This window comes from Anabrus simplex, chromosome 1, assembly GCF_040414725.1.
Source record: "Anabrus simplex isolate iqAnaSimp1 chromosome 1, ASM4041472v1, whole genome shotgun sequence".
In the NCBI taxonomy this organism is placed as follows: domain Eukaryota; kingdom Metazoa; phylum Arthropoda; class Insecta; order Orthoptera; family Tettigoniidae; genus Anabrus; species Anabrus simplex.
In genome coordinates this window covers 1,017,947,790-1,017,972,820 of record NC_090265.1, presented here as the reverse complement: position 1 = coordinate 1,017,972,820, position 25,031 = coordinate 1,017,947,790, and the positions used below count along the sequence as shown (strand labels likewise).

General features: G+C 37.5%; 1 protein-coding gene and 1 pseudogene across 2 annotated transcripts in view; both read left to right on the top strand.

Moving 5' to 3' along the window:
- Positions 1-25,031, top strand: part of LOC136857904 (probable ATP-dependent RNA helicase DHX34) — a 330,161-nt gene that overhangs the window by 29,929 nt on the left and 275,201 nt on the right. For both annotated transcript variants that reach the window (XM_067136960.2, XM_067136959.2), the window contains exon 2: positions 9,838-10,099. In XM_067136960.2, the coding sequence (XP_066993061.2) occupies positions 9,838-10,099 (262 nt within the window). The remainder of the gene's footprint in view (positions 1-9,837; positions 10,100-25,031) is intronic.
- LOC136858820 (uncharacterized) lies at positions 13,946-23,992 on the top strand (annotated as a pseudogene).

Below are 25,031 nucleotides of genomic sequence, written 5' to 3'. Positions count from 1 at the left end.
TATGCCTTTCAGCGTTCAGTCTGCAAGTCTCTGAGAATTTACTAAACGTCGCCACAATCCTCGATTTGCAACTAGTGTTGTGGCCTCATTTAGTTCTATACCTCTTATCTTTAAATTATTAGAAACCGAGTCTAACCATTGTTGTCTTGGTCTCCCTCTTCTTCTCTTACCCTCCATAACAGAGTCCATTATTCTCCTAGGTAACCTATCCTCCTCCATTCGCATCACATGACCCCACCACCGAAGCCGGTTTATGCGTACAGTTTCATCCATCGAGTTCATTCCTAAATTAGCCTTTATCTCCTCATTCCGAGTACCCTCCTGCCATTGTTCCCACCTGTTTGTACCAACAATCATTCTTGCTACTTTCATGTCTGTTACTTCTAACTTATGAATGAGATATCCTGGGTCCACACAGCTTTCGCTCCCGTAAAGCAAAGTTGGTCTGAAAACAGACCGATGTAAAGTTAGTCTCGTCTGGGAGCTGACTTCCTTTTTACAGAATACTGCTGATCGCAACTGCAAGCTCACTGCATTAGCTTTACTATACCTTGATTCAATCTCACTTACTATATTACCACCCTGGGAGAACACACAACCTAAATACTTGAAATTATCGACCTGTTCTAGCTTTGTATCACCAATATGACATTCAATTCTGTTGAATTTCTTACCTACTGACATCAATTTAGTCTTCGAGAGGCTAATTGTCATACCATACTCATTGCACCTATTTTCAAGTTCCAAGATATTAGACTGCAGGCTTTTGGCACAGTCTGCCATTAAGACCAAGTCGTCAGCATAGGCCAAACTGCTTACTACATTTCCACCTAACTGAATCCCTCCCTGCCATTTTATACCTTTCAGCAGATGATCCATGTAAACTACGAACAATAAAGGTGAAAGATTACAGCCTTGTCTAACTCCTGTAATTACCCTGAACAAAGAACTCATTCTACCATCAATTCTCACTGAAGCCCAATTGTCAACATAAATGCCTTTTATTGATTTTAATGATCTACCTTTAATTCCATAGTCCCCCAGTATGGCGAACATCTTTTCCCTCGGTACCCTGTCATATGCTTTCTCTAGATCTACGAAACATAAACACAACTGCCTATTCCTCTCGTAGCATTTTTCAGTTACCTGGCGTATACTGAAAATCTGATCCTGACAGCCTCTCTCTGGTCTGAAACCACACTGGTTTTCATCCAACTTCCTCTCAACGACTGATCGCACCCTCCCTTCCAAGATGCCAGTGAATACTTTGCCTGGTATACTAATCAATGAGATACCTCGATAGTTGTTGCAATCCTTCCTGTTCCCTTGCTTATAGATAGGTGCAATTACTGCTTTTCTCCAATCTGAAGGTACCTTACCACCACTCCATGCTAATTTTACTACTCTATGAAGCCATTTCATCCCTGCCTTCCCACTATACTTCATCATTTCAGGTCTAATTTCATCTATTCCTGCTGCCTTATGACAATGGAGTTTATTTACTATCGTTTCCACTTCCTCAAGCATAATTTCACCAACATTATTTTCCTCCTCCCCATGAGCTTGGCTGTTTGCAACACCACCATGATGATTTCCTTTTACATTGAGAAGATGTTCAAAATATTCCCTCCACCTCTCCAGTGATTCCCTGGGATCTATTATGAGTTCACCTGAATTACTCAAAACACTGTTCATTTCCTTTTTCCCTCCCTTCCTAAGATCCTTTATAACTGTCCAGAAAGGTTTCCTTGTTGCTTGACCTAGCCTTTCCAGGTTATTACCAAAATTTTCCCATGACTTCGTTTTGGATTCAACAACTATTTGTTTCGCTCTGTTTCTTTCATCTACGTACTACCAATCCCTGTCAGCTTCGGCCCTTGTTTGGAGCCATTTCTGATAAGCCTTCTTTTTACGTTTACAGGCTGCTCTCACTTCATCATTCCACCAAGATGTTCGCCTTTTCCCATCTTTACACACAGTTGTTCCTAGGCATTCCCTTGCTGTTTCTACTACAGAATCCCTGTATGCCACCCATTCACTTTCTATATCCTGAACCTGCTTACTGTCTATTGTTCGAAACTTCTCACTAATCATATCCACGTACTTCTGTCTAATTTCCTCGTCCTGGAGATTTTCTACCCTTATTTGTTTGCAGACTAATTTCACTTTCTCTACCCTAGGCCTAGAGATACTTAGTTCACTACAGATCAGATAGTGGTCTGTATCATCGAAAAATCCGCGAAAAACTCGTACATTCCTAACAGATTTCCTGAATTCAAAGTCTGTTAAGATATAGTCTATTATGGATCTGGTACCCCTAGCCTCCCATGTGTAGCGGTGAATAGCCTTATGCTTGAAGAATGTATTCGTAACAGCTAAACCCATACTAGCACAGAAGTCCAGCAAACGCTTCCCATTCCCATTAGCTTCCATATCTCCCCAAAATTTACAAATCACCCTTTCATATCCTTCAGTTCTATTCCCAACTCTTGCATTGAAATCGCCCATTAGCACTATTCTATCCTTGCTGTTGACCCTGACCACGATGTCACTCAATGCTTCATAAAACTTGTCAACTTCATCCTCATCTGCACCCTCACACGGTGAATACACGGACACAATTCTTGTCCTAATTCCTCCCACTGACAAATCTACCCATATCATTCGCTCATTTACGTGCCTAACAGAAACTATGTTGCGTGCAATGGTATTCCTGATAAAGAGCCCTACCCCAGACTCTGCCCTTCCCTTTCTAACACCCGTCAAGTACACTTTATAATCTCCTATCTCTTCCTCGTTATCTCCCCTTACCCGAATATCACTTACTCCTAGCACATCCAGATGCATCCTCTTTGCTGACTCAGCCAGTTCTACCTTCTTTCTTCCATAAGCCCCATTAATATTGATAGCTCCCCATCTAATTCCATTTCGTTCGCCAAGTTGTTTCCAAGGAGTCCCTCGCCTGTCAAATGGGAGCGGGACTCCATTACTCCCATAGGTCTGAGGCTTCCTTAAAGTGTTCTGAGCTCGGTAAATTCATGAAGCAGGATGCTGCCCTACTTGCACATAGTCCAAGTGAGGATATCTCCTCTAACGGGTTATGGACCACCGGTGAATTGTATAGTCCTAGCCGCCTGAGCACAAGAAGGGCCACGACTCAGAATATGTCCGAGATGCCCACTCCCATTCCATAGCAACTGGTATCCCGACTCTCAGGACCACTTACTAGGCCACTCAGCCGTTGCCCATGGTTCACAAACTACTACGTGACTACAGTAACCCACAAACATGAACCATTACAATTTTTTTTCTACCAAATTTGGAAGAAATTAAAATCTGCACTTTAGGGAAAATTCAATTTTTGTGTATACTTTTGTTATATTAACATTCTACTCAACTATATAATTTTATTTGTGTCAAAATAATGACAGTTTTATAAAATTTTATGTGATACCTTATTTCAGACCCTTAGGTAATGAGCATCTTACAAATATAGGAGGTCGTTCAGTTTATATTCGACCAATTTTCAAGGGTCATCACCTTTGTACAATATCACCTTACAATGTACTACACTGCCACTACTGGTCATGCTTGGTTTGGACCCCCAGCTCTGTGGACTATTGCCTGTCATCAGAGATTGGTGCTTACTCTGGTGGAGCATAGGCATGAAATACTCTCCCATTCCCCCCTGCAAGCCTTTCATTGACCATTCAGGGTGGATGGACTTCTCATGCGCACCACAATGTGATGGAACATCTTACGTGGAGCTTAATGGTGTCGTCAGCTCCTGCTTGGAATGCTAGTGCTGAGTCAGCATGTAGCGAGCCCAGCATGTAGCGAGCCATCTGGTGACGAATGAACATACCACTTACAGTGACCAAAGGTAAAGCATGTTGGAAATGTAGTTTCAACAGTCCAAATGCACAGAAATCCATTGGACTGTCACAGGAATGTCCTGAAACTGAATTACAGTATATTTATTTATTTATTTATTTATTTATTTATTTATTTATTTATTTATTTATTTATTTATTTATTTATTTATTTATTTATTTATTTATTTATTTATCTGTCTGTCTGTCTGTCTGTCTGTCTGTCTGTCTGTCTGTCTGTCTGTCTGTCTGTCTGTCTGTCTATCTGTCAATCAATATAGCTTTGGAGTAAGTCGTTAGAGATTTGAGTATCAACACAAGGGGAACCATCTTATATAAATCAGTTCAAATTTTGGCATATTGATTTAATTGCAAGAACGCCAAGAGCTTTGAGAGATGCTTTCACAGCCTTGAAAAGCAGCAAGAAAGATGAATTTACAGCCTAATTAATAAAAAACTAAGTACATGTCCGTAACCAAGAAAGACTACCCTAGTGGATCTACATTCATAGAAATTGGCTCATATAAGCTTGATGTTGTGCGTAGCTTTCCCTACCTTGGATCAGAAGTTAATTCCAAGAACAATGTTAGTTCTGAAATCCAAAAACCTGTACTGTCTGCTGGCAAGTGCTATCATGGCCTCAGAAAACATCTGAAGTCTAGGCTTCTTTTCAGGGAAACTAAAGTCCTGATGAATAAAGTTTAAGTAAAGCCTGTATTAACATTCTCAAAATCTGATGAAAGACAGCTCGGTATATTTGAAAGAAGGATTTTGAGGCAAATTTTTGGGCCAGTGGAAGAAAATGGCATCTGGAGAAGAAAATATAATCATGAATTGTATAATTTATATACCAAACCAAACATTGTTAACTGCATAAAGATCTGAATGTTGGAGTGGGCAGGATGTATGCTGCGTGCTAATGACAGAATGATAAAGAAGATATTTAATGAAGTACCAGAAAGAATCAGGAAAGTTGGCAGGCCAAAGTTAAGATGGGTAGAAAGGGGGAGAGAGGATATAAAGATAATTGGAATCAAGAATTGGAGGAGCTCTGCACTTGAACAGGAAAGTGGGGAAAAAAACTTTTTCAGAAGGTCAAGGCCCACAAAGGGCTGTCATGCCAGTGTTGATGATTATGTTAACATCGATGCTTTCACGGCCCATATTTGTAGACATGATAACTTTTGGGCTTATGTCATGTCAGGAAAACAAGGTGAAACACTTTATGTTTCACAGAGAACTTTGCTCCACGTCTTCAGAAGAAAATCCAGCTGTTCACGAGGAAGACTTCTACAATAATGAGAGTCCTTTCCCTCTTGTTATTTCATTTCTTTGTTTTACAAATTCGTACACTCCTCATCACCAGATTGTTCATTTCAGGCTATGTGTCATACTTTCATAACGTGTGTACACCAGTTAGGCCCCCTTCCCACACGTCTCATATTATTATCGTCGTCTGGTTTTCTCCACACACTTTCTTTCCATTCTTCAGCTCTGCTCTACACTGTGTGCCTTTCATTGCATTTTATTTTATTATTATTATTTTCTATTTATTTCTTCTACCATATTCATCCCTGATTCATCTGTTGACCTCTCTGTTACTTCTCTTGCACAAACGGTGTGATGGAACATCTTAAATGGAGCTTAATGGTGTTATCAGCTTCTTCTTGGAATGCTAGCGCTGTGCCAGCATACATCGAGCCATGTGGTGACAAATGACAATACCACTTATAGCGACCAGTGGTAAAGCATTCTTAAATTCAAACCCTCGTTATAGTAGAAGTCTTCCTCGTGAACAGTCAAGATTTTCTTCTGAAGACGTGGAGCGAAGTCCTCTGTAAAACATAAAGAGTTTCACCTTGTTTTCTTGACATGGCATAAGCCTAAAAGCCTGTATCATGTCTGCATGAGTTCTTAATTCCCATTCCACTTCCTGATAAAATCACAGATGTTCTTTCAATATGACGTGAGGCCTTGCCTTTGTAGGTTTGTACCTTTTTTGAGTTTGCTCCATACAGTTGTGGGATATCTGTCTGATAGGTGTCATAATAGATTCCTGGAACTCTAGTGAATTAATGTTTTTTCATCCTCAACTTACCACGTTGGGTCAGTGGATTTTCTTGGCACACCAATCGGCAAATCCCCCCAAAGCACTAAGGGTGATGCTTTCTTTGGGGCCTTATCTTGGTGCTTTTCGTGGTGAATATTCCACCGAGTGCTCCTGTTGTGTGTAATAGGCCACAATAGCTTTTCAGTAGTCACTCCGAGTGTTAACCCATTCTCCCAATACTGTTTCCCTATGTGTCTGTACGAGAAATGGGCATGGAAAGGTGCCATAACATATCCTTCACAATAATGGTTGATTTCAATGCAATTTCATGACACACACACCTACAGGGTCAGACACAACATTGCTCACGACAGCAGATCCGTAGTAACAGTGGTCACTCACCAGGTAGCAGTACCATTATGCGATTGGTTGGATATAAATTGAACAACCTTATGTATGTATATAGGGTGAACCAGTGCTTTTTCTTTCTTTCTTTCTTTCTTTCTTTCTTTCTTTCTTTCTTTCTTTCTTCATTGTAATACTTTCCTTTTCATGTTCCTTTTCACCAGATTTAAAACAATCTTCATTAGTGTTGGTTAAGTTTATTGCCATATGATTTTAGTTTTCATTGCAAGACCTTCTTATTCAGATGTACTCGGTGAACCCGAACTCCACCGACAAACTTGTGGAGGTTGTTCAGGGATACCTTCTGAGTATATTGGTACAGTAAAACCTGCCTTAACAGACACTCTTATTCAGTGGACGCCTCCCTATACGGACAATTTTCCCTGGAACCGGTTTTATTTTATATAAGACAAGTGTTAAATTGGTCTCATTTAAGCGGACACCTCAAACTCTGGACAGCAGACATCGAACTCCACCGACAAACTTGTGGAGGTTGTTCAGGGATACCTTCTGAGTATATTGGTACAGTCGAACCTGCCCTAACGGACACCCTTATTCAGCAGACACCTCCCTATATGGACAATTTTCCCCGGAACCGATTTTATTTTATATAAGACAGGTGTTAAATTGGTCTCATTTAAGCGGACACCTCGAACTCCGGACAGCGGACATCGCCATTTGTCCTGTCCACTTGACTTAAGCAGACACTTTACACGTTGCAGGACAATTTATTATGCTGGACCACATGTCATCCTTTCTTTTAAAACCATTCTTCAGACATAAGGAAATCCCTTTTGAATGTTTGTTGTACTATTTCGAGTGCAAAGGGAGAGAAGGTACATCGAAATGCAGTTCTACCTAGTGGTGTATAGGCCATTTCTGAGAATTCTAATTGCCCAGAAATGCTGCCAGAGACTGTTGACTCACAAGTTACCTGGGGATTTTCTTCCTTTCTTGCATCATTCTATTCATAACTCGGATTGTCGCTGATAAGGTCGAGCTCAGGTAGTCAACTTGAGAAGAAAAAGACAGTACAGGTGCTAATTAGTGAGACAGAAATACTGTAGCTTTTCAGTTGTCTGTTAAACGTGAGTAACAAGGGACGATCGTGTTTAGATCTCGAGGCAAGAAGAAATGTGATTATAAAAAGTGACAAGGGACTTTCAGTGAGAAAGCTTGCCGAAAAATTCAACTGCGGGAAAACTCAAACACTATTGTGAAGAATAGAACTGAAATTTTAAAGGAGTCGGAGGAAAATAGGAATGGAGGAGTGAAAGGAAAGCGGGAATCAGTTTTTCAGAAGTGAACGTTGCGGTATATGAGTGGTTCAAGTGTAATCGAGTGAAGAAACTGTGTGTGAGTGGACCAATGTTACAAGAAAAAGCTCGAGAAATCGTGAATAACCTGAAATTTAAGAATTTTGTAGCTGGCAATGGTTGGTTAGATTGTTTTAGAAGATGTCATAACGTTAGTTTCCAAACAGTTGTGGAGAAGGTGGTGATGTGTCTGCGACTGAAGTAGCGGATTGGAAAGATAGGTTACCAGACATTTTGGATAGTTACGAACTGAAAGACATTTTGAATGTTGACGAAACTGATCTGTTCTTTAGGGCGATCCCTTAGAAGTCACTAACTTTGCTGAATGAAAGTTGCAAGGGTGGGAAAATATCAAAAGAAAGAATCACCATCATGTTTTGTTGTAACGCACTCGGTGAAAAGGAAAATCCTCTAATAATTGGTAAATCTTTGAGAGCCAGATGCTTTAAAAACTGTCTTGGTGTCGAATGGCATGCGAATAAAAAGGCATGGATGACGTCAGCAATATTCGAGAATTGGCTCCTAGCTTTGGATTCCAAGATGAAGGCCAGAAACCGTAACGTGATCTTATTGCTAGATAATGCTACGTGTCATCCAGAAATACGGCCTTCAAATGTAAAACTCTTGTTCCTTCCACCCAATACCACTTCTCATCTTCAGCCATTGGATCAAGGAATCATTCAAGCATTTAAATTAGACTATCGTAAGAGGGTTTTACGGTTGTTAATGGCACACATGGATGAAGCAGACTCAGCTTTTGATTTGATGAAGAAGATTAATGTTGGCGATGCAGTTTCGTAGACAAAGGCAGCCTGGAATGCAGTCAGCGAAACCACAATCAGGAAATGCTTTGCAAAATGCGGCATCGCTAATTCTACAGTTGAAGAACAAGCAGAGGTAGAGGTTCGAAATGAATATGATGAACTTCAGACTTTAGCAACGACAGTTGGATTGACGTATGATACTGAAGCCGAAGAAGAGAATATTCCTTGCTGTGACGATCTTGAGGGCGACTGGCAGTCCCGACTCCAGGACGCACTTTACGTTAAGCTTTCTGTGTTATCAAGTTATACAGTAATCGTGTGTTGCACGTATCGTAAAGTCCATACTTCACAAAACTGTAATGTTTGTAAATGATGTAAAATCACTTATAATAACTCTCTATGAAATACTAACACAGAAATGACTTAGAGTAATACTAATACAGATATTTATGCTTATATTTAAGGTAAATGTACTTTGCCGTTAAAATGTTCGATTATAAGGGACCCGTGGTCTCCAGTGGCTCATTACAGAGTAATTGCATTTTGTTCAGTTTGTTGCCCCAATTAGCTTTGTATCTGTATTGTGCTAATAATAATAATAATAATAATAATAACAACGTTATAGTTATTGAACACACACTGATAAAAGTGCATGTGTTTCATCTGAGGATTGTTGAATGACACTTTATTTTATGTTGTACATTTTGATTATTGCATATTACAGGCTTTTTCACTGTTGTGAAGGTATTTTCACAGAAACAAGGATAATTGGGGTACAAATTGGTAATGTGAAATGTACTTGGTATATGATAAGGAGTGTATTAGGACGAACACAAACAACACCCAGTCCTTGAGTCAAAGAATTTTTAACCTCGTCATTTAGCCAAGGAGTCAGACTGAGAAGAAATCCCAATATGAAGGTAAAAATTTAGAAATTTAGAAAAACACTTGACGGAAGGGTTATACTGAATTTTTGCTGATACTCTTTTGTTAAGGAAAGGTAGCTTCCAAAGCCATGATTAAGTTTATGGTTTCTGTCTCCGTAGCATAACAGTTAGTGTTATTAGCTGCCATCCTCGGGTGCCCAAGTTCGATTCCTGGTACTGCCAGAAATTTAAGAATGGCAAGAGGACTGGTATGTGATTGAAATGGTACGTGCAGGTCACCTCCATTGGGGGTGTGCCTGAAAAAAGGTGCAGCACCTCAGGATGAGGAAAGAGTTTACTTAATTTATGGTAAGGCTGGATCATTGAAATTGCAATAACTGTCAAACAAATGTTGGCAGATAAATCATCTGCTGTGCACATCAGAGCACTTTTGGCATTAAAAATCAGACAAATTCTATGTACATCTGATATGCATCACTGTTTGATTGCAGGTTATTGTTTGTGAATGAATATTTTAAGAGACACTTCTTTCTTTCTGCGCAGGTTGTGCTGCTAGCAGTAATGAACTTCTACTTCCTGCTAAGTATGATAAGAAGCATTATGTGTGTTTATCGTTTGCGACTAGTGTGGATAAACTTTTCTCACAGATCCAGACTTACAGCTTTGAAGAACCTTTGTCACATCATAAATTCCTTCATTTTTGTGATATTGTTCATCTGTACATGGATTTCAAACAACGAGAGAAATTCAGACAACTTTGTAAATTGCGACACGGTCAGAAAAACCTCCCTGTTTATCAATTCAGGTAATGTTACCAAGTATAATTTCAATTTCATTATATGTAGAAAAATTTGTACTAGTCTGCAAAATATTTTTTAGGAGTGTAATCAGTATTCTTGAGAATGGAAGAAAAGAGAAAATGCCGAGCATTGAATACCTCTGCAAGCTTGTAATACAGTAGAGTACAGTACAGTATCAGACAGATAGAATATTTTGAAAACATGGACAGTATAGATGAAAACTTTTCATTTGTATGTTATGTTTCAATATGTTTCAAATTTCGAAAATCAGGAAAGTATTTGTAAGCATATGATGGTAGAAACAGAACCAGAATTGTGAAAATGAATAAGTGGGTAAGTAAACTCCTATTTTAAATCAGCAAGGTTGAAATTTGATCAGAAATGGTAGAGTTCAGCAGAATGGCTGGAGTTAAAAATATGCATAAATATATTAACAGAAAATTAAAATAGAACACCATGAATCTCTTGTACTGGGATGTCAAAGACTGGCCCAGACACCATCCAATCAATCTAATCCCACGTGCAAAAGCGAGACAAGACTGGAGGTTGGGTTATGCAAATGGTAGGCCTAAGTGGGTTGACTTTTTCCTGATGAAATTGCATATCTTCCTTTTGTTGAACAAGTTACAGAGAAACAGGTTAGATATCCTGGATGTTCTGTGTGCATTGTTCTGTATTCCCCATACAAACAGTAGAGACAAACAGACACAGTTTTGCTATGACTTTCCTTGGAGTGGCTCCAGATGTTATTCCTGTGTGTCACTGATGTAGGTGTTACTCATCTGGTTGACGCTGCACTAGTACAGTAGTTGTAGTAAGGATGTAAAGGAGAGGGCATATAATTCTCTGGTAAGACCGCAGTTGAGATTATGGCTCCAGTGTATGAACTACTTGATACAAGAACTGGAAAAAATTCAAAGGAAAGCAGCACGATTTGTTCTGGGTGATTTCCAACAAAGTAGTAGTGTTACAAAAATGTTGCCAACTTTGGGCTGGAAAGATGCGGGACACTTCCTCTCAAGCATTCATACTTTGTCAATATATGAATTTTTCATCTAAACAGTGTTATACGTCTGAAGATGTTAACAATATACGAAACATGTACCACTTTTAACCAATAAGTTACCTTAAGCAATTAATGTATTGACAAAGTGGAAAATAAAAAATACTTAGTTGTGAATCTGATTTTATGTAATATGTGGTATCTTTCAAGCTGTCAGTGGAGAGTTGGTGTAGAATGACATTAGTAGATGATTAAGCTTGAGTGGAGCTTCTAAAAGAAAGAAAGATCATAATAGGAAGATAGTCGGAATTCAAGAGGACAAATTGGGGCAAATATTCATTTATAGGGCAAGGAGTAAGGGATTGGAATAAATTATCAAAGGAAATGTTTGGTAAATTTCCAAGTTTTTTGAAAATGTTTTCCTAAAAGCTAGGTAAACAATTGATAGGGAATCTGCCACCTGGGCAACAGCCCTAAATGCAAATCATTGATGATTGATTTATTTGATTGATAGATGGTGGGTTCTGAATCCCACTGTCGTCAGCCATGAAGATGATTTTCTGTACCTTAGTTTAGGCCACAGTCACTTCATTCTTGATCCTAGCTCTATTCTATCCCATCATCACCCTAAGACTTGTGTGTATTGGTGTGATGTAAAACATATAGATTTTGCACATATAAAAATCATCATTAGCATCAAGGTGGAATCTGCTCTCATAACTGGACACAATGATTTCCATCCATCCCTTGAGGCACTCCTTTCTCAGTATCACGAGGAGTTAGGGATTGGATTGGTTAAGCATAAGTGGAAGTATGTGCACAGCCTTTGTAATCATAGCCCAGCTTCAAGCGAATGGTTGTGGATAGTCCCAGCTAACACTTCTGGTGCAATACACTGTCTAATATGTTTAGCAGTCCATTATAGCCTGTCTTACTCCTAGCATCATGTGTATGTCACTGCTATAGAAACTAGGTGTACAGGCGTATGCATTAAACCTTCCTCTGATGAATGATGCCAAAATCGTTGCTCTATCGATACTCTGTGTTCTTTGTTTGTTCATAGAGAACGTCTGGATCACCTCCCTCCAATAATTGCATAAATGGTGTGTGCCTATGCTGCCTGGTATGTCAAAAAACACTCAGTAAAAATTCAGACTACAGTGCGACAGTAAAAATTACTAGCTGCTCCCTATTTAGGTTCACAGCTGTTGATACACTTCAGATATTTAATGGGCAGTACACACTTAATGTACTACCTTCTACTAGGACTTTCTTAATCCACTCCTCTTATGTCAGTTGGTGTTGACGTTAGGAGAATTTTCTCATTTCTTCCTGTCCATGGCTGGGGCTATCCTTGCCTATCATTATTGCTGCTTCTAGCGTGGAATGCTGCTACCATATCTCCTCATCTACTTCTTTCTAGACCTTCCTCTTCCTCCACTACTATTGGTCTTGGCCTCTTTATTCTGATTACACAGTCTGTTATTATCCATTCCTAGCCTATGATTAAATCACACAAGTTGGCTTTGTGTGACATTCTGCACAGTACTGCTACTGATAGTGATGTTTGTGATCCAGTCTCTCTTTTGTTCTCCATTTTCCTTGGAGCTTGGACTTCGTTACAGTGTCACTTTGGGAGTACACAGACTTCACAACCATAGCTCGAGTATGAATATAAGTGGACTCATTCTATGTAAGCTTGGTGTTCATTGATATCTTTCTCTTGCTTAGGAAGCTTTTGTTCAAACTATGGAAGAGAGTACAGTTCTCAGCCACCAGAACTGAGCATTGAGCCTAAGTACTTGAAGCTCTTGACTTGATCAATTATTTCACCAGCTATTTGAATCAGGTCTTCTCTATTTATGTTCATGGTTTTCATCTTGGCCTTACTGATGGTCATTCAACACTAGTTGAGTTCTTCATCCCATATTTTCAGGAACTTTTAGAGTGTCGTCTTGTTGGTGGCTAGGATTGTTATTCAAGGAATACCATACTAGCTGCAACAGTAGATTAGTAACACCTGAAAGCTTTCTATGTGCAGCTCCTTCACTCTCTGCTACTATTCCATGATGGTGTTGAGGAAAACCAGGAACACAGTAGACTAAAATTACAACTCTAGTTTAATCCCTTTTTGATGTTGAAATCAGATGGACTGAGGAATCATTGAGTTCATGTGATTTCAGCATTGGCTATACAAGCCCTTGAATGCTGTCACCAAGTCTAGGCTAAATCCCCCCTGAAAAACCATCATTCAAAGAAGACTTCTTGGCACTCAATTGAAGTTATAATTCTCATATTTTGGTCTGTATTGAAATATACAATGAAGTCAAATAAATAATAAAGTTTAATTATTCCACCTATTCAATACATAAAGAGAGATGTTAATAAAGAATTAAATCTGTAAATAAAATTATAGGGACATGTTTTGCCCTTTAATTAAGGGCATCTTCAGCCTAATCTCAATCTGAAAGTTAATTAATCAGGTACGTGATTGTAATTAAGTTACATGTGAATATGAAGATGATGTTGGAAATGTGTTTCAAATGGTGAGCGAAATGGTTGACAATAGTTTTGATATTCTTAAAATGAAACCTTAATAAAGTCTAATATACAAATAGTCGTAAATTTATGAATGTCCTTGTTTAAAAATTTGTAACAAATTGTATACTGGTAGTTTTTTAAGAACGTTAATTTTTATAAAGAGACGTTTCCGTTGCTCACTTCAAGTGAGGTTTGAAATAAATTGTTACGTTGAAACAAGTAAAGCGGGCCCTTTTGATGGTTGAGGGTGTTGGAGAAAATTTATCGGGTATTAAACAGTTCAAACATCACCATAAAAATTGTTAGAATGTTGAAACTCTCATGTGAAGAGATGAAACTGCAGTCTTTTAGAAGCACGAGTGAAGAAGAGTGCTTGATGGTAAGTAGCTGTGTTAAATATGAAGTCTGTAACAATAGGAGAATTTACGTGTTAATAAATGAAATTGAATAAAAGGAGAGTTTAAAGGGAAATTGAAGTGTGTAAAAACACTTACCTCCTTATTAATGTTGAAATTGGTTGACGTAAAGAAGAGTTGGCGAGGAAAACGTTGTGTGTAATTTCATTTATTTTCACTAGTAATAGTGTTAAATAGTTGCTATGGTAGCGTTGAAATGACTGATATTTAAGTTACTAGTGTTACAGATGATGTGAGATTAATGGAGGAGAGGCTCGAAGCGGTGTGCCAGGTTTATATGCTATTGGCCGTGGCGGGTAGCGGGAAATTAGTTCAATTCTTAGAACAATATAAAAAGAAACGATATCATCAGTATCAAGTGGATTTCAAGTAAAAGTTAGGAGCAGTTTATAGTCAATCTTTTGTGAGGAGATAAATTAACCTTCCTCACAAATTACGATGCGGGAGCGAGGGAAAGTGTGAGAGTAAACGTCCATAATTATAAAGTTCTATAAGAACTCAGTTAATTTCGTTAAAAGGTGTCCTGTAAAGGGTTTAAGAAATCAAATTGTAGCATTAATAGACTGGCGAAGCTAAGAATTTTTTTTTTTTTTTTTGGAAAAATTCTGTAATAGACGAAGAATGTTGTGGGAACAGTTAATACTGCTAAAAGGCGTTCAGCAAAGGATTGAGAGCGTAGGAAATCAAATTAAATCTTAAACGGCTTGAAATTAGAATAAAGCTGCGGGATTTTTTTTTTTTTTTTTTTTTGTGAAAAGGTAAGTTTAGTCCTTTTGAAGCATGTAAGAGTGAGGAAGAGTGTTCGATGGTAAGTAGCTGAGGCAAACTATATGTTAAGCAAATTTCTCAACCTGAAAGTTAAGATCAGCAGTTTAATTAAAGACATAGCCTTTTTAAAAGAATGTCTTAGACTAAAATTGGTACCAAGATTTTTGAGACATGTCCAAAGGAATAACTTATCTTCTCCTTATTTAATCAAAACCCAAAACACAACCAATGAAATTTGGCTTAAAAATTAAAACTTTCTAGAGAATGAAGTCTTTTTTAAACTTACAACTGTACAGACTACACTTATCAGTATCTCAATTTCTAGCCCCTATAGAATGGAACTCATTTCAATTACATGTAGATTACAAATTAAATATAATCCTAAATAAGAAACAATTAACGTTTGATAAAAAACTCGCCTTTTTAAAATCAACTACAGTCACCTAAAAGACTACAAGATAGAAACAAGAAGACTCCTTTCAACAACACACATACCGTAATTAACTTAACAAATACGATCTTTCCAGATAAAGAAATGGAATTATTAAATAGAGGATTAAAACATAATTGGCCTAGTATACATAAAGAAAACTATATCATCACTACCATAGCAGAAGTTGAGACGAATATCTCAAAACTACCTTTGGAATTACAAAATGATACTAGACACGAAATAAAAAAGAAACTACCAACATTAACTGAGGGATTAAATAAAAATGCTAATCTTAACCATACTAAAATAATTAAAGACATAAAAAACAAAATAAAAGATAACAATATAATAGTTACTAAAGCTGACAAGGGGGAAACTACTGTTTTATTAAATAAAAAAGACTATATTAAAAAAAACTGAGGATTTTTTCACAAACGAAACTTACACAATAGTTAATAAAGATCCCACAATAAGAATCCAACAAAATTTAAAAACTTTATTAAAGAACTCTTCATTTTTACTAAATGAACAAGAACAGCAAAAACTAATCCTTATGAACCCTAATACTCCCACAGCAAGAGCTTTACCAAAATTACATAAGAAAGATATACATATACGTCCAATCATCAATTGCAGAAATAGTCCAACATATAGAACCTTAAAATATATCCACAACTTTCTCAAAAAACATTACATTTTTAACAACAAATCCCCAATCAAAAATTCTGTTGATTTTTGTAATATTTTAAAAGAATTCACCATATTACCCAACCACACTATGTGCTCTTTCGATATTACTAACATGTATTCTAACGTACCAGTCAACGAAACTGTAAATATTATCAAAAACAACCTCACTAAACACAGTAAACTTAGCAAACTTGAATTAGAAGAATTCTTAAGATTCCTAAATTTTGTTCTAAAAAACAACTAAATTACATTTAATGGTTAAATTTACCATCAAGATGGCCTAGCCATGGGAGATCCCTTATCCGGCATCTTAGCTGACAGTCTAGATTCTTTAGAATATAATAAAATCTCTACTAATATAAAAGGCCTTAACTTGTGGCTTCGATATGTAGATGACACATTCGTAATTATTGATAAAGAACTCAATAACAGTACTGATATTTAAAATTTTTTAAACACCTTGGACCAAAATATAAAATTTACTAAAGAAGACGAAATCAACGGATCCTTAAATTTCTTAGACATCACAGTAACACGTAATAATGATAACTTTGACTTCCAAATTTATAGGAAACCTACTCGCACCTCAACAACAATAAAGAAAACTTCATTACATCCAAAATCTCAAAAACTAGCTACTTTTCACAGCTTAATTTACAGAGCCTTTAAAATCCCTCTATCACCTAAAAGCCTAAAAACAGAACTCATTTATATTAAAAAACTTGGCAAAAAGTAATGGGTATAAACTAGAAACAATTAACAATTTAATAAACAAAATCAAACTCAAATTAACAACAAAACTCATACCTGACAAACCCAAAAAGAACAAGTTTATTACTTTCACATACAACAATCCAGACTTTTACCAAATTTCAAACCCCGTAAAAAACCAAAACACTTGCATAACCTTTAGAACTTCCAACACTAACCAAAAATTATTCTTCAATCACAACACAATCAATTCAAACAACAACTTTTACACAGGTTCAGGCATATACAGACTCACATGCACACAATGTGGCGCCTCTTACATTGGTCAAACAGGCCGAAGCTTTCAAACTAGGCACTTGGAACATTTTAATGCCATTAGACACAACAAATTCTCAGCTATGAGTTCCCATATGAAAGAAACAGGACATCATTTCACCAATATAGATCAAGACCTCACAATTATTGAAAAAGTAGGTAAAGGAAAATTAATGAATGAATTAGAAAACATCTATATATTTTTAGACCAATACTATAACAAAAATCTAAACCTCAATGATATAGTTGAGGTAAAAAACCCATTATACAAAATTACTGCATTCACTAAATTTAAATCAACATAACATTCTAAGTAATATCAAATTATTAACTTCCAAGTCCCCATTAATTTCAAAAAGCACAACTCCTGCCCGTACCCACAATCCTACCACTATCAACAACACATAATCTTAACACCCCACCTAACCCCCCACCTCCACCACATCCACCTCCCATACTCTCACACCGTTATAATACCAGAAGCACAAGTAACAAGTATCAAACTACTGATTAACTTTATAATCTCATACTTTTAATACTTTATTCTCCTCCTTATTAAAAACTTTTAACCAAAATCTCTGTTAAAAAAAACTCCGCTACTTACCATCGAACACTCTTCCTCACTCTTACATGCTTCACAAGGACTAAACTTACCTTTTCACAAAAAAAAAAAAAAAAAAATTCCCTCAGCTTTATTCTAATTTCAAGCCGTTTAGGATTTAATTTGATTTCCTACACTCTCAATCCTTTGCTGAACGCCTTTTAGCAGTATTAACTGTTCCCACAACATTCTTCGTCTATTACAGAATTTTTCCAAAAAAAAAAAAAAAAAAAATTCTTAGCTTCGCCAGTCTATTAATGCTGCAATTTGATTTCTTAAACCCTTTACAGGACACCTTTTAACGAAATTAACTGAGTTCTTATAGAACTTTATAATTATGGACGTTTACTCTCACACTTTCCCTCGCTCCCGCATCGTAATTTGTGAGGAAGGCTAATTTATCTCCTCACAAAAGATTGACTATAGACTGGTCCTAACTTTTACTTGAAATCCACTTGATACTGATGATATCGTTTCTTTTTATATTGTTCTAAGAATTGAACTAATTTCCCGCTACCCGCCACGGCCAATAGCATATAAACCTGGCACACCGCTTCGAGCCTCTCCTCCATTAATCTCACATCATCTGTAACACTAGTAACTTAAATATCAGTCATTTCAACGCTACCATAGCAACTATTTAACACTATTACTATTGAAAATAAATGAAATTACACACAACGTTTTTCTCGCCAACTCTTCTTTACATCAACCAATTTCAACATTAATAAGGAGGTAAGTGTTTTTACACACTTCGATTTCCCTTTAAACTCTCCTTTTATTCAATTTCATTTATTAACACGTAAATTCTCCTATTGTTACAGACTTCATATTTAACACAGCTACTTACCATCAAGCACTCTTCTTCACTCGTGCTTCTAAAAGACTGCAGTTTCATCTCTTCACATGAGAGTTTCAACATTCTAACAATTTTTATGGTGATGTTTGAACTGTTTAATACCCGATAAATTTTCTCCAACACCCTCAACCATCAAAAGGGCCCGCTTTACTTGTTTCAACGTAACAATTTATTTCAAACCTCACTTGAAGTGAGCAACGGAAACGTCTCTTTATAAAAATTAACGTTCTTAAAAAACTACCAGTATACAATTTGTTACAAATTTTTAAACAAGGACATTCATAAATTTACGACTATTTGTATATTAGACTTTATTAAGGTTTCATTTTAAGAATATCAAAACTATTGTCAACCATTTCGCTCACCATTTGAAACACATTTCCAACATCATATTCATATGTAATTTAATTATAGGTGGGCCGGTACAAGGTTGCACTTGACAGTTATAGTTCATGTTGGCATTACTACAAAAAATAATTGAAGAACGTCACCCGTCAATCAGAACAGCCAATCCATTACTTTTTATGTCAGATACAGTTATGGATTTTATACATATTAGTTCGTATTTAATTCTGTAGAGTGCGTATATACTTAAAAAAACCTGTGCATTTAAAAAAAATTTGTAATGTTTAAGTGAGCTGCAAAATAAAGATGAACTATTTTTATATAAGTTAGGAAATTTGTTTGGAAGGGTAATAGGGAGGTACATTCAGGGAAACAGGGTGGCCTAGGGAGCGGTGATAAGGGAACAGGGAACTGGAAATCAAGTAGGGATGACATAAAATTGTTAGTGTTGAACTGTAGAAGTATTGTAAAGAAAGGAATAGAATTAAGTAATTTAATAGATATATATTTACCAGATATTGTAATAGGAGTTGAATCATGGCTGAGAAATGATATAATGGATGCAGAAATTTTCTCACGGCACTGGAGTGTGTAATACCAATATAAATGTATCGTAGAGATAGGATAGGAAGGGTGGTAGGGGGAGTGTTCATTCTGGTGAAAGAAGAATTTGTAAGCTACGAAAAAGTTAAAGATGAGACACATGAAATTCTAGGTGTAAGGCTCATTTCTAAAGATAATAGGCAACTTGATATATTTGGAGTGTACAGATCGGGAAAGGGCAGCACTGACGCGGATTCGGAATTATTTGATAGGATAGTCAGCTATGTGGGAAACGACATGGAAAGAAATGTGATTGTAGCGGGAGATCTGAATTTGCCAGATGTCAATTGGGAAGGAAATGCGAACGACAGGAAGCATGACCAACAAATGGCAAATAAGTTAATATGGGAAGGACAGCTGATTCAGAAAGTGATGGAACCAACCAGAGGGAAAAATATCCTGGATGTCGTGCTGATAAAACCAGATGAGCTCTATAGGGAAACTGAAGTAATAGATGGTATTAGTGATCATGAAGGTGTTTTTGTGGTAGTTAAAAATAAATGTGATAAAAAGGAAGGTCTTAAAAGTAGGACTGTTAGGCAGTACCATATGGCTGATAGAGCATGCATGAGGCAGTTTCTAAAAAGTAACTATGATCGGTGGAAAACGGTAAATAAAAATGTAAACAGACTCTGGGATGGGTTTTAAAGAAATTGTTGAGGAATGCGAAAACAGGTTTGCACCATTAAGGGTGGTAAGGAATGGTAAAGACCCACCCTATTATAATAGAGAAATAAAGAGACTAAGAAGGAGGTGCAGACTGGAAAGAAATAGAGTTAGAAATGGCTGTGGAAGTAAGGAGAAATTGAAGGAACTTACTAGAAAATTGAATCTAGCAAAGAAGGCAGCTAAGGATAACATGGCATCCGGGAGATAGTAGGTTCGAATCCCACTATCGGCAGCCCTGAAGATGGTTTTCCGTGGTTTCCCATTTTCACACCAGGCAAATGCTGGGGCTGTACCTTAATTAAGGCCATGGCCGCTTCCTTCCAACTCCTAGGCCTTTCCTATCCCATCGTCGCCATAAGACCTATCTGTGTGGGTGCGACGTAAAGCCCCTAGCAAAAAAAAAAAAAAAGAAAGAAAAGGATAACATGATGGCAAGCATAATTGGCAGTCATACAAATTTTAGTGAAAAATGGAAGGGTATGTATAGGTATTTTAAGGCAGAAACAGGTTCCAAGAAGGACGTTCCAGGAATAATTAATGAACAAAGGGAGTGTGTATGTGAAGATCTTCAAAAGGCAGAAGTATTCAGTCAGCAGTATGTAAAGATTGTTGGTTTCAAGGATAATGTCAAGATAGAGGAGGAGACTAAGGCCAAAGAAGTAATAAAATTTACATATGATAACAATGACATTTACAATAAGATACAAAAGTTGAAAACTAGAAAAGCGGCTGGAATTGATCAGATTTCTGGGGATATACTAAAGACAATGGGTTGGGATATAGTACCATATCTGAAGTATTTATTTGATTATTGTTTGGTCGGAGGAGCTATACCAGATGAATGGAGAGTTGTTATAGTAGCCCCTGTGTATAAAGGAAAGGGTGATAGACATAAAGCTGAAAATTACAGGCCAGTAAGTTTGACATGCATTGTATGTAAGCTTTGGGAAGGCATTCTTTCTGATTATATTAGACATGTTTGTGAAATTAATAACTGGTTCGATAGAAGGCAATTCGGTTTTAGGAAAGATTATTCCACTGCACTGTCAGGAGTTAATGATCTGCCTGGACGATGACGGCGACCTATACAATCAGGTACCTGATTATTCCACAAGCTCAACTTGTAGGATTCCACAAGCTCAACTTGTAGGATTCCAGCAAGATATAGCAGATATCTTGGATTCTGGAGGTCAAATGGACTGTATCGCGATTGACCTGTCTAAAGCATTTGATAGGGTGGATCATGGGAGACTACTGGCAAGAATGAGTGCAATTGGACTAGACAAAAGAGTGACTGAATGGGTTGCTATATTTCTAGAAAATAGATCTCAGAGAGTTAGAGTAGGTGAAGTTTTGTCTGACCCTGTAATAGTTGAGAGGGGAGTTCCTCAGGGCAGTGTTATCGGACCTTTATGTTTTCTTATATATATAAATGATATGAGTAAAGGAGTGGAATCGGAGGTAAGGCTTTTTGCGGATGATGTTATTCTCTATAGAGTGATAAATAAGTTACAAGATTGTGAGCAACTGCAACGTGATCTCGAAAATGTTGTGAGATGGACAGCAGGCAATGGTATGTTGATAAACGGGGTTAAAAGTCAGGTTGTGAGTTTCACAAATAGGAAAAGTTCTCTCAGTTTTAATTACTGCGTTGATGGGGTGAAAGTTCCTTTTGGGGATCATTGTAAGTATCTAGGTGTTAACATAAGGAAAGATCTTCATTGGGGTAATCACATAAATGGGATTGTAAATAAAGGGTACCGATCTCTGCACATGGTTATGAGGGTGTTTAGGGGTTGTAGTAAGGATGTAAAGGAGAGGGCATATAAGTCTCTGGTTAGACCCCAACTAGAGTATGGTTCCAGTGTATGGGACCCTCACCAGGATTACCTGATTCAAGAACTGGAAAAAATCCAAAGAAAAGCAGCTCGATTTGTTCTGAGTGATTTCCGACAAAAGAGTAGCGTTACAAAAATGTTGCAATGTTTGGGTTGGGAAGAATTGAGAGAAAGAAGAAGAGCTGCTCGACTAAGTGGTATGTTCCGAGCTGTCAGCGGAGAGATGGCGTGGAATGACATTAGTAGACGAATAAGTTTGAAAGGCATTTATAAAAGTAGGAAAGATCACAATATGAAGATAAAGTTGGAATTCAAGAGGACAAACTGGGGCAAATATTCATTTATAGGAAGGGGAGTTAGGGATTGGAATAACTTACCAAGGGAGATGTTCAATAAATTTCCAATTTCTTTGAAATCATTTCGGAAAAGGCTAGGAAAGCAACAGATAGGGAATCTGCCACCTGGGCGACTGCCCTAAATGCAGATCAGTATTGATTGATTGATTGATTTGATATTTGGTTGTTGTTGGCAATATGGCTAGTATAGTGGTGCCATCTATAACTACCTTGACTTCCGTATTGAAGTGTTGCCGCTTGTCTGTCGTTGCTAGCTCGTGGTCAGGTGTGATTCGCGCGTTGATGAAAGTGGAGTTTTTTGTGAGATAACTGTGATTTTTTTTTGTAACTAGTGCAGTGTGATGTCACGGAAACGACAATATGATGAATCGCGAAGTGATAATCCTTTGCGCCAAGGAGTGCCCCTTAATAGTCAGGCATGTTAATTAGTGCGGAGAACTCGCGAGTTTTACGAGAGGGAGAGGGAATTCATACGCTTGCATGGTTGTCCCTCTGTTCCTGCAGATCAAGTCGTGGAACGTACAAGTCAAGCATTAGGGCTTTCAAAGCGGACTGTGGTTCAGAAAGGTGTTCTCCTCCAGGAACTGAAGGAAAAATGGACTGGGGAAGCTAGCAGTAGTGGAAACGGGGCTGAGAGTGGGGACTTGTTTCTTACCACTCCAGGAAAGAAACGATTTAAGCCATCTCCTGTAACAGGAATTGATTCTTTCCAGGCTGATGCAATACGTAGACACGTGTACGATTATTACAGCAGGAAGGAATACCCTGTGGTGGAAAAATTACTAGTCTGCCTTAAACAGAAAAATATTTTCTCCGGGGGTTAAACTTCCTTAAAATCGGTACTGCAAGCCTTAGGTTTCAGATACAAAAAACTGAACGGAAGAAAACTGTTGCTTGAAAAGTCGCACATCGTGATGGCTAGGACTATTTTTTAAAAATAAACTTGTCGGTAAGGATCTCCACGAGGTAATATGGTTGGATGAGACGTGGGTGAATGCTGGGGAGTGTATTGATAAATCTTGGACTGATGACAGTCCTAGAAGCTCCGGTAATCAACTGACTGGGAAGGGCGCCAGATCGATAATAGCGCATGCAGGTTCATCCAGTGGCTTTGTGGAAGGTAGTCTTCTAATGTTCTGATCGAAAAAAAAAAAAAAAAGGTGATTATCACGAAGATATGGACCCTGTTCGCTTTTTAGATTGGTTTAAGAAGCTCCTGCAACAGCTCAAAGGCCCTTCTGTCATTGTTATGGACAATGCACCTTACCACTCTGTAATAATGGACAAGATCCCTGCTTCGAGCACCCGTAAAGAACTGTTAGTAAAATGGCTGCAGGCAAGAAATATCCCAGCGCATATGGGTATGACTAAATTAGCCTTATATGCACTGGTGAAACAAAACAAACCGGTTTCACCGACGTACGTAGTTGATGAGTTAGCGAAGGAACAAGGACACGAGGTTGTTAGGTTGCCGCCGTACCACTGTCACTTCAACCCTATTGAATTGGTATGGAGTGATGTGAAATGTTACGTTCGCACAAATAACAAATCCTTCACAATTACTGAAGTGGAAAGACTGTTCCGAGAGTGTATTGCTCTAGTGGATGCGGCTTCTTGGAGGACGAAAGTTAGCCATGTTGCAACATTAATTAACTCGGCGATGGCCATAGATGGCATCATCAGTGACTGTCAGGAGTTAATGATCTGCCTGGACGATGACGGCGACCTATACAATCAGGTACCTGATTAATTAACTTTCAGATTGAGATCAGGCTGAAGATACCCTTAATTAAAGGGCGAAACATGTCCCTATAATTTTATTTACAGATTTAATTCTTTATTAACATCTCTTTTTATGTATTGAATAGGTGGAATAATTAAACTTTATTATTTATTTGACTCAATTGAAGGCCTGTTCCAGGTTGACATAAACATTTTTTGTGTTGGAAATTTACAAATATTACTTTCTAATAAACACTTCCTATAATTTTATTAACATCAATATTTATTTCTGAAGTGTACAGTGATTTGTCACATCTAACTAGGGCACAAAGCCACCATTTTGATGTGTGTTTATCTTTTCTTTTAAAGATAAAACAAACTTCTCAAAACAAGGTTAGTAGCTCTAAGAGTCAAAGATGTTACACTCCCAAATCTAATGTCACATCCTCCCACCAAAGTCAAATGAATGTTGTTATGAATTAACATTCATAACTTTAATAAGTTATAGTCCTGAAACAATGATAAAATAACAAAATTCAACAATATGAACACACAAGAAATAATGTTAATTAACACACATCACAAAATTAATTTTTAGGGCTTCTGAACCAGTTAGATGAGTTACTTTCACTGCCTGTACTGAAATTTGTGGACCATTTTCAGGTGTAATAGAAGAGCCACATGCTCCTGCCTCTTTATTGTCTGTTGCATTGTCTTCATCTGAAACAAAGGTTGTTTCATATTTGTAGGGTATCATCAGGGGATTGAAGCTTGAGTTCTAGGGGGTAGTTCTTTCAACTGGCCTGATAAGCTCACCTGAAGCAGTGACAGCACAAACAACTCTAACATTGCTATCCTTTTTCTTAACCAACTCAACAACTCATTCCAATGGCCAGTCCATTCTTTTAGTGTCATCATTGCCAATCAACTCAATTTCTCCCAGTTTGATATCATGTAGCCTATCCTTGCTGGCAAATAACTTGAACTGACCTAAATACTCAGTGCAAAATCTTTCTCTAGGATACTGCAGCCTTTTCCGAAGATCAGTGGCTTCAAACACGCCATAC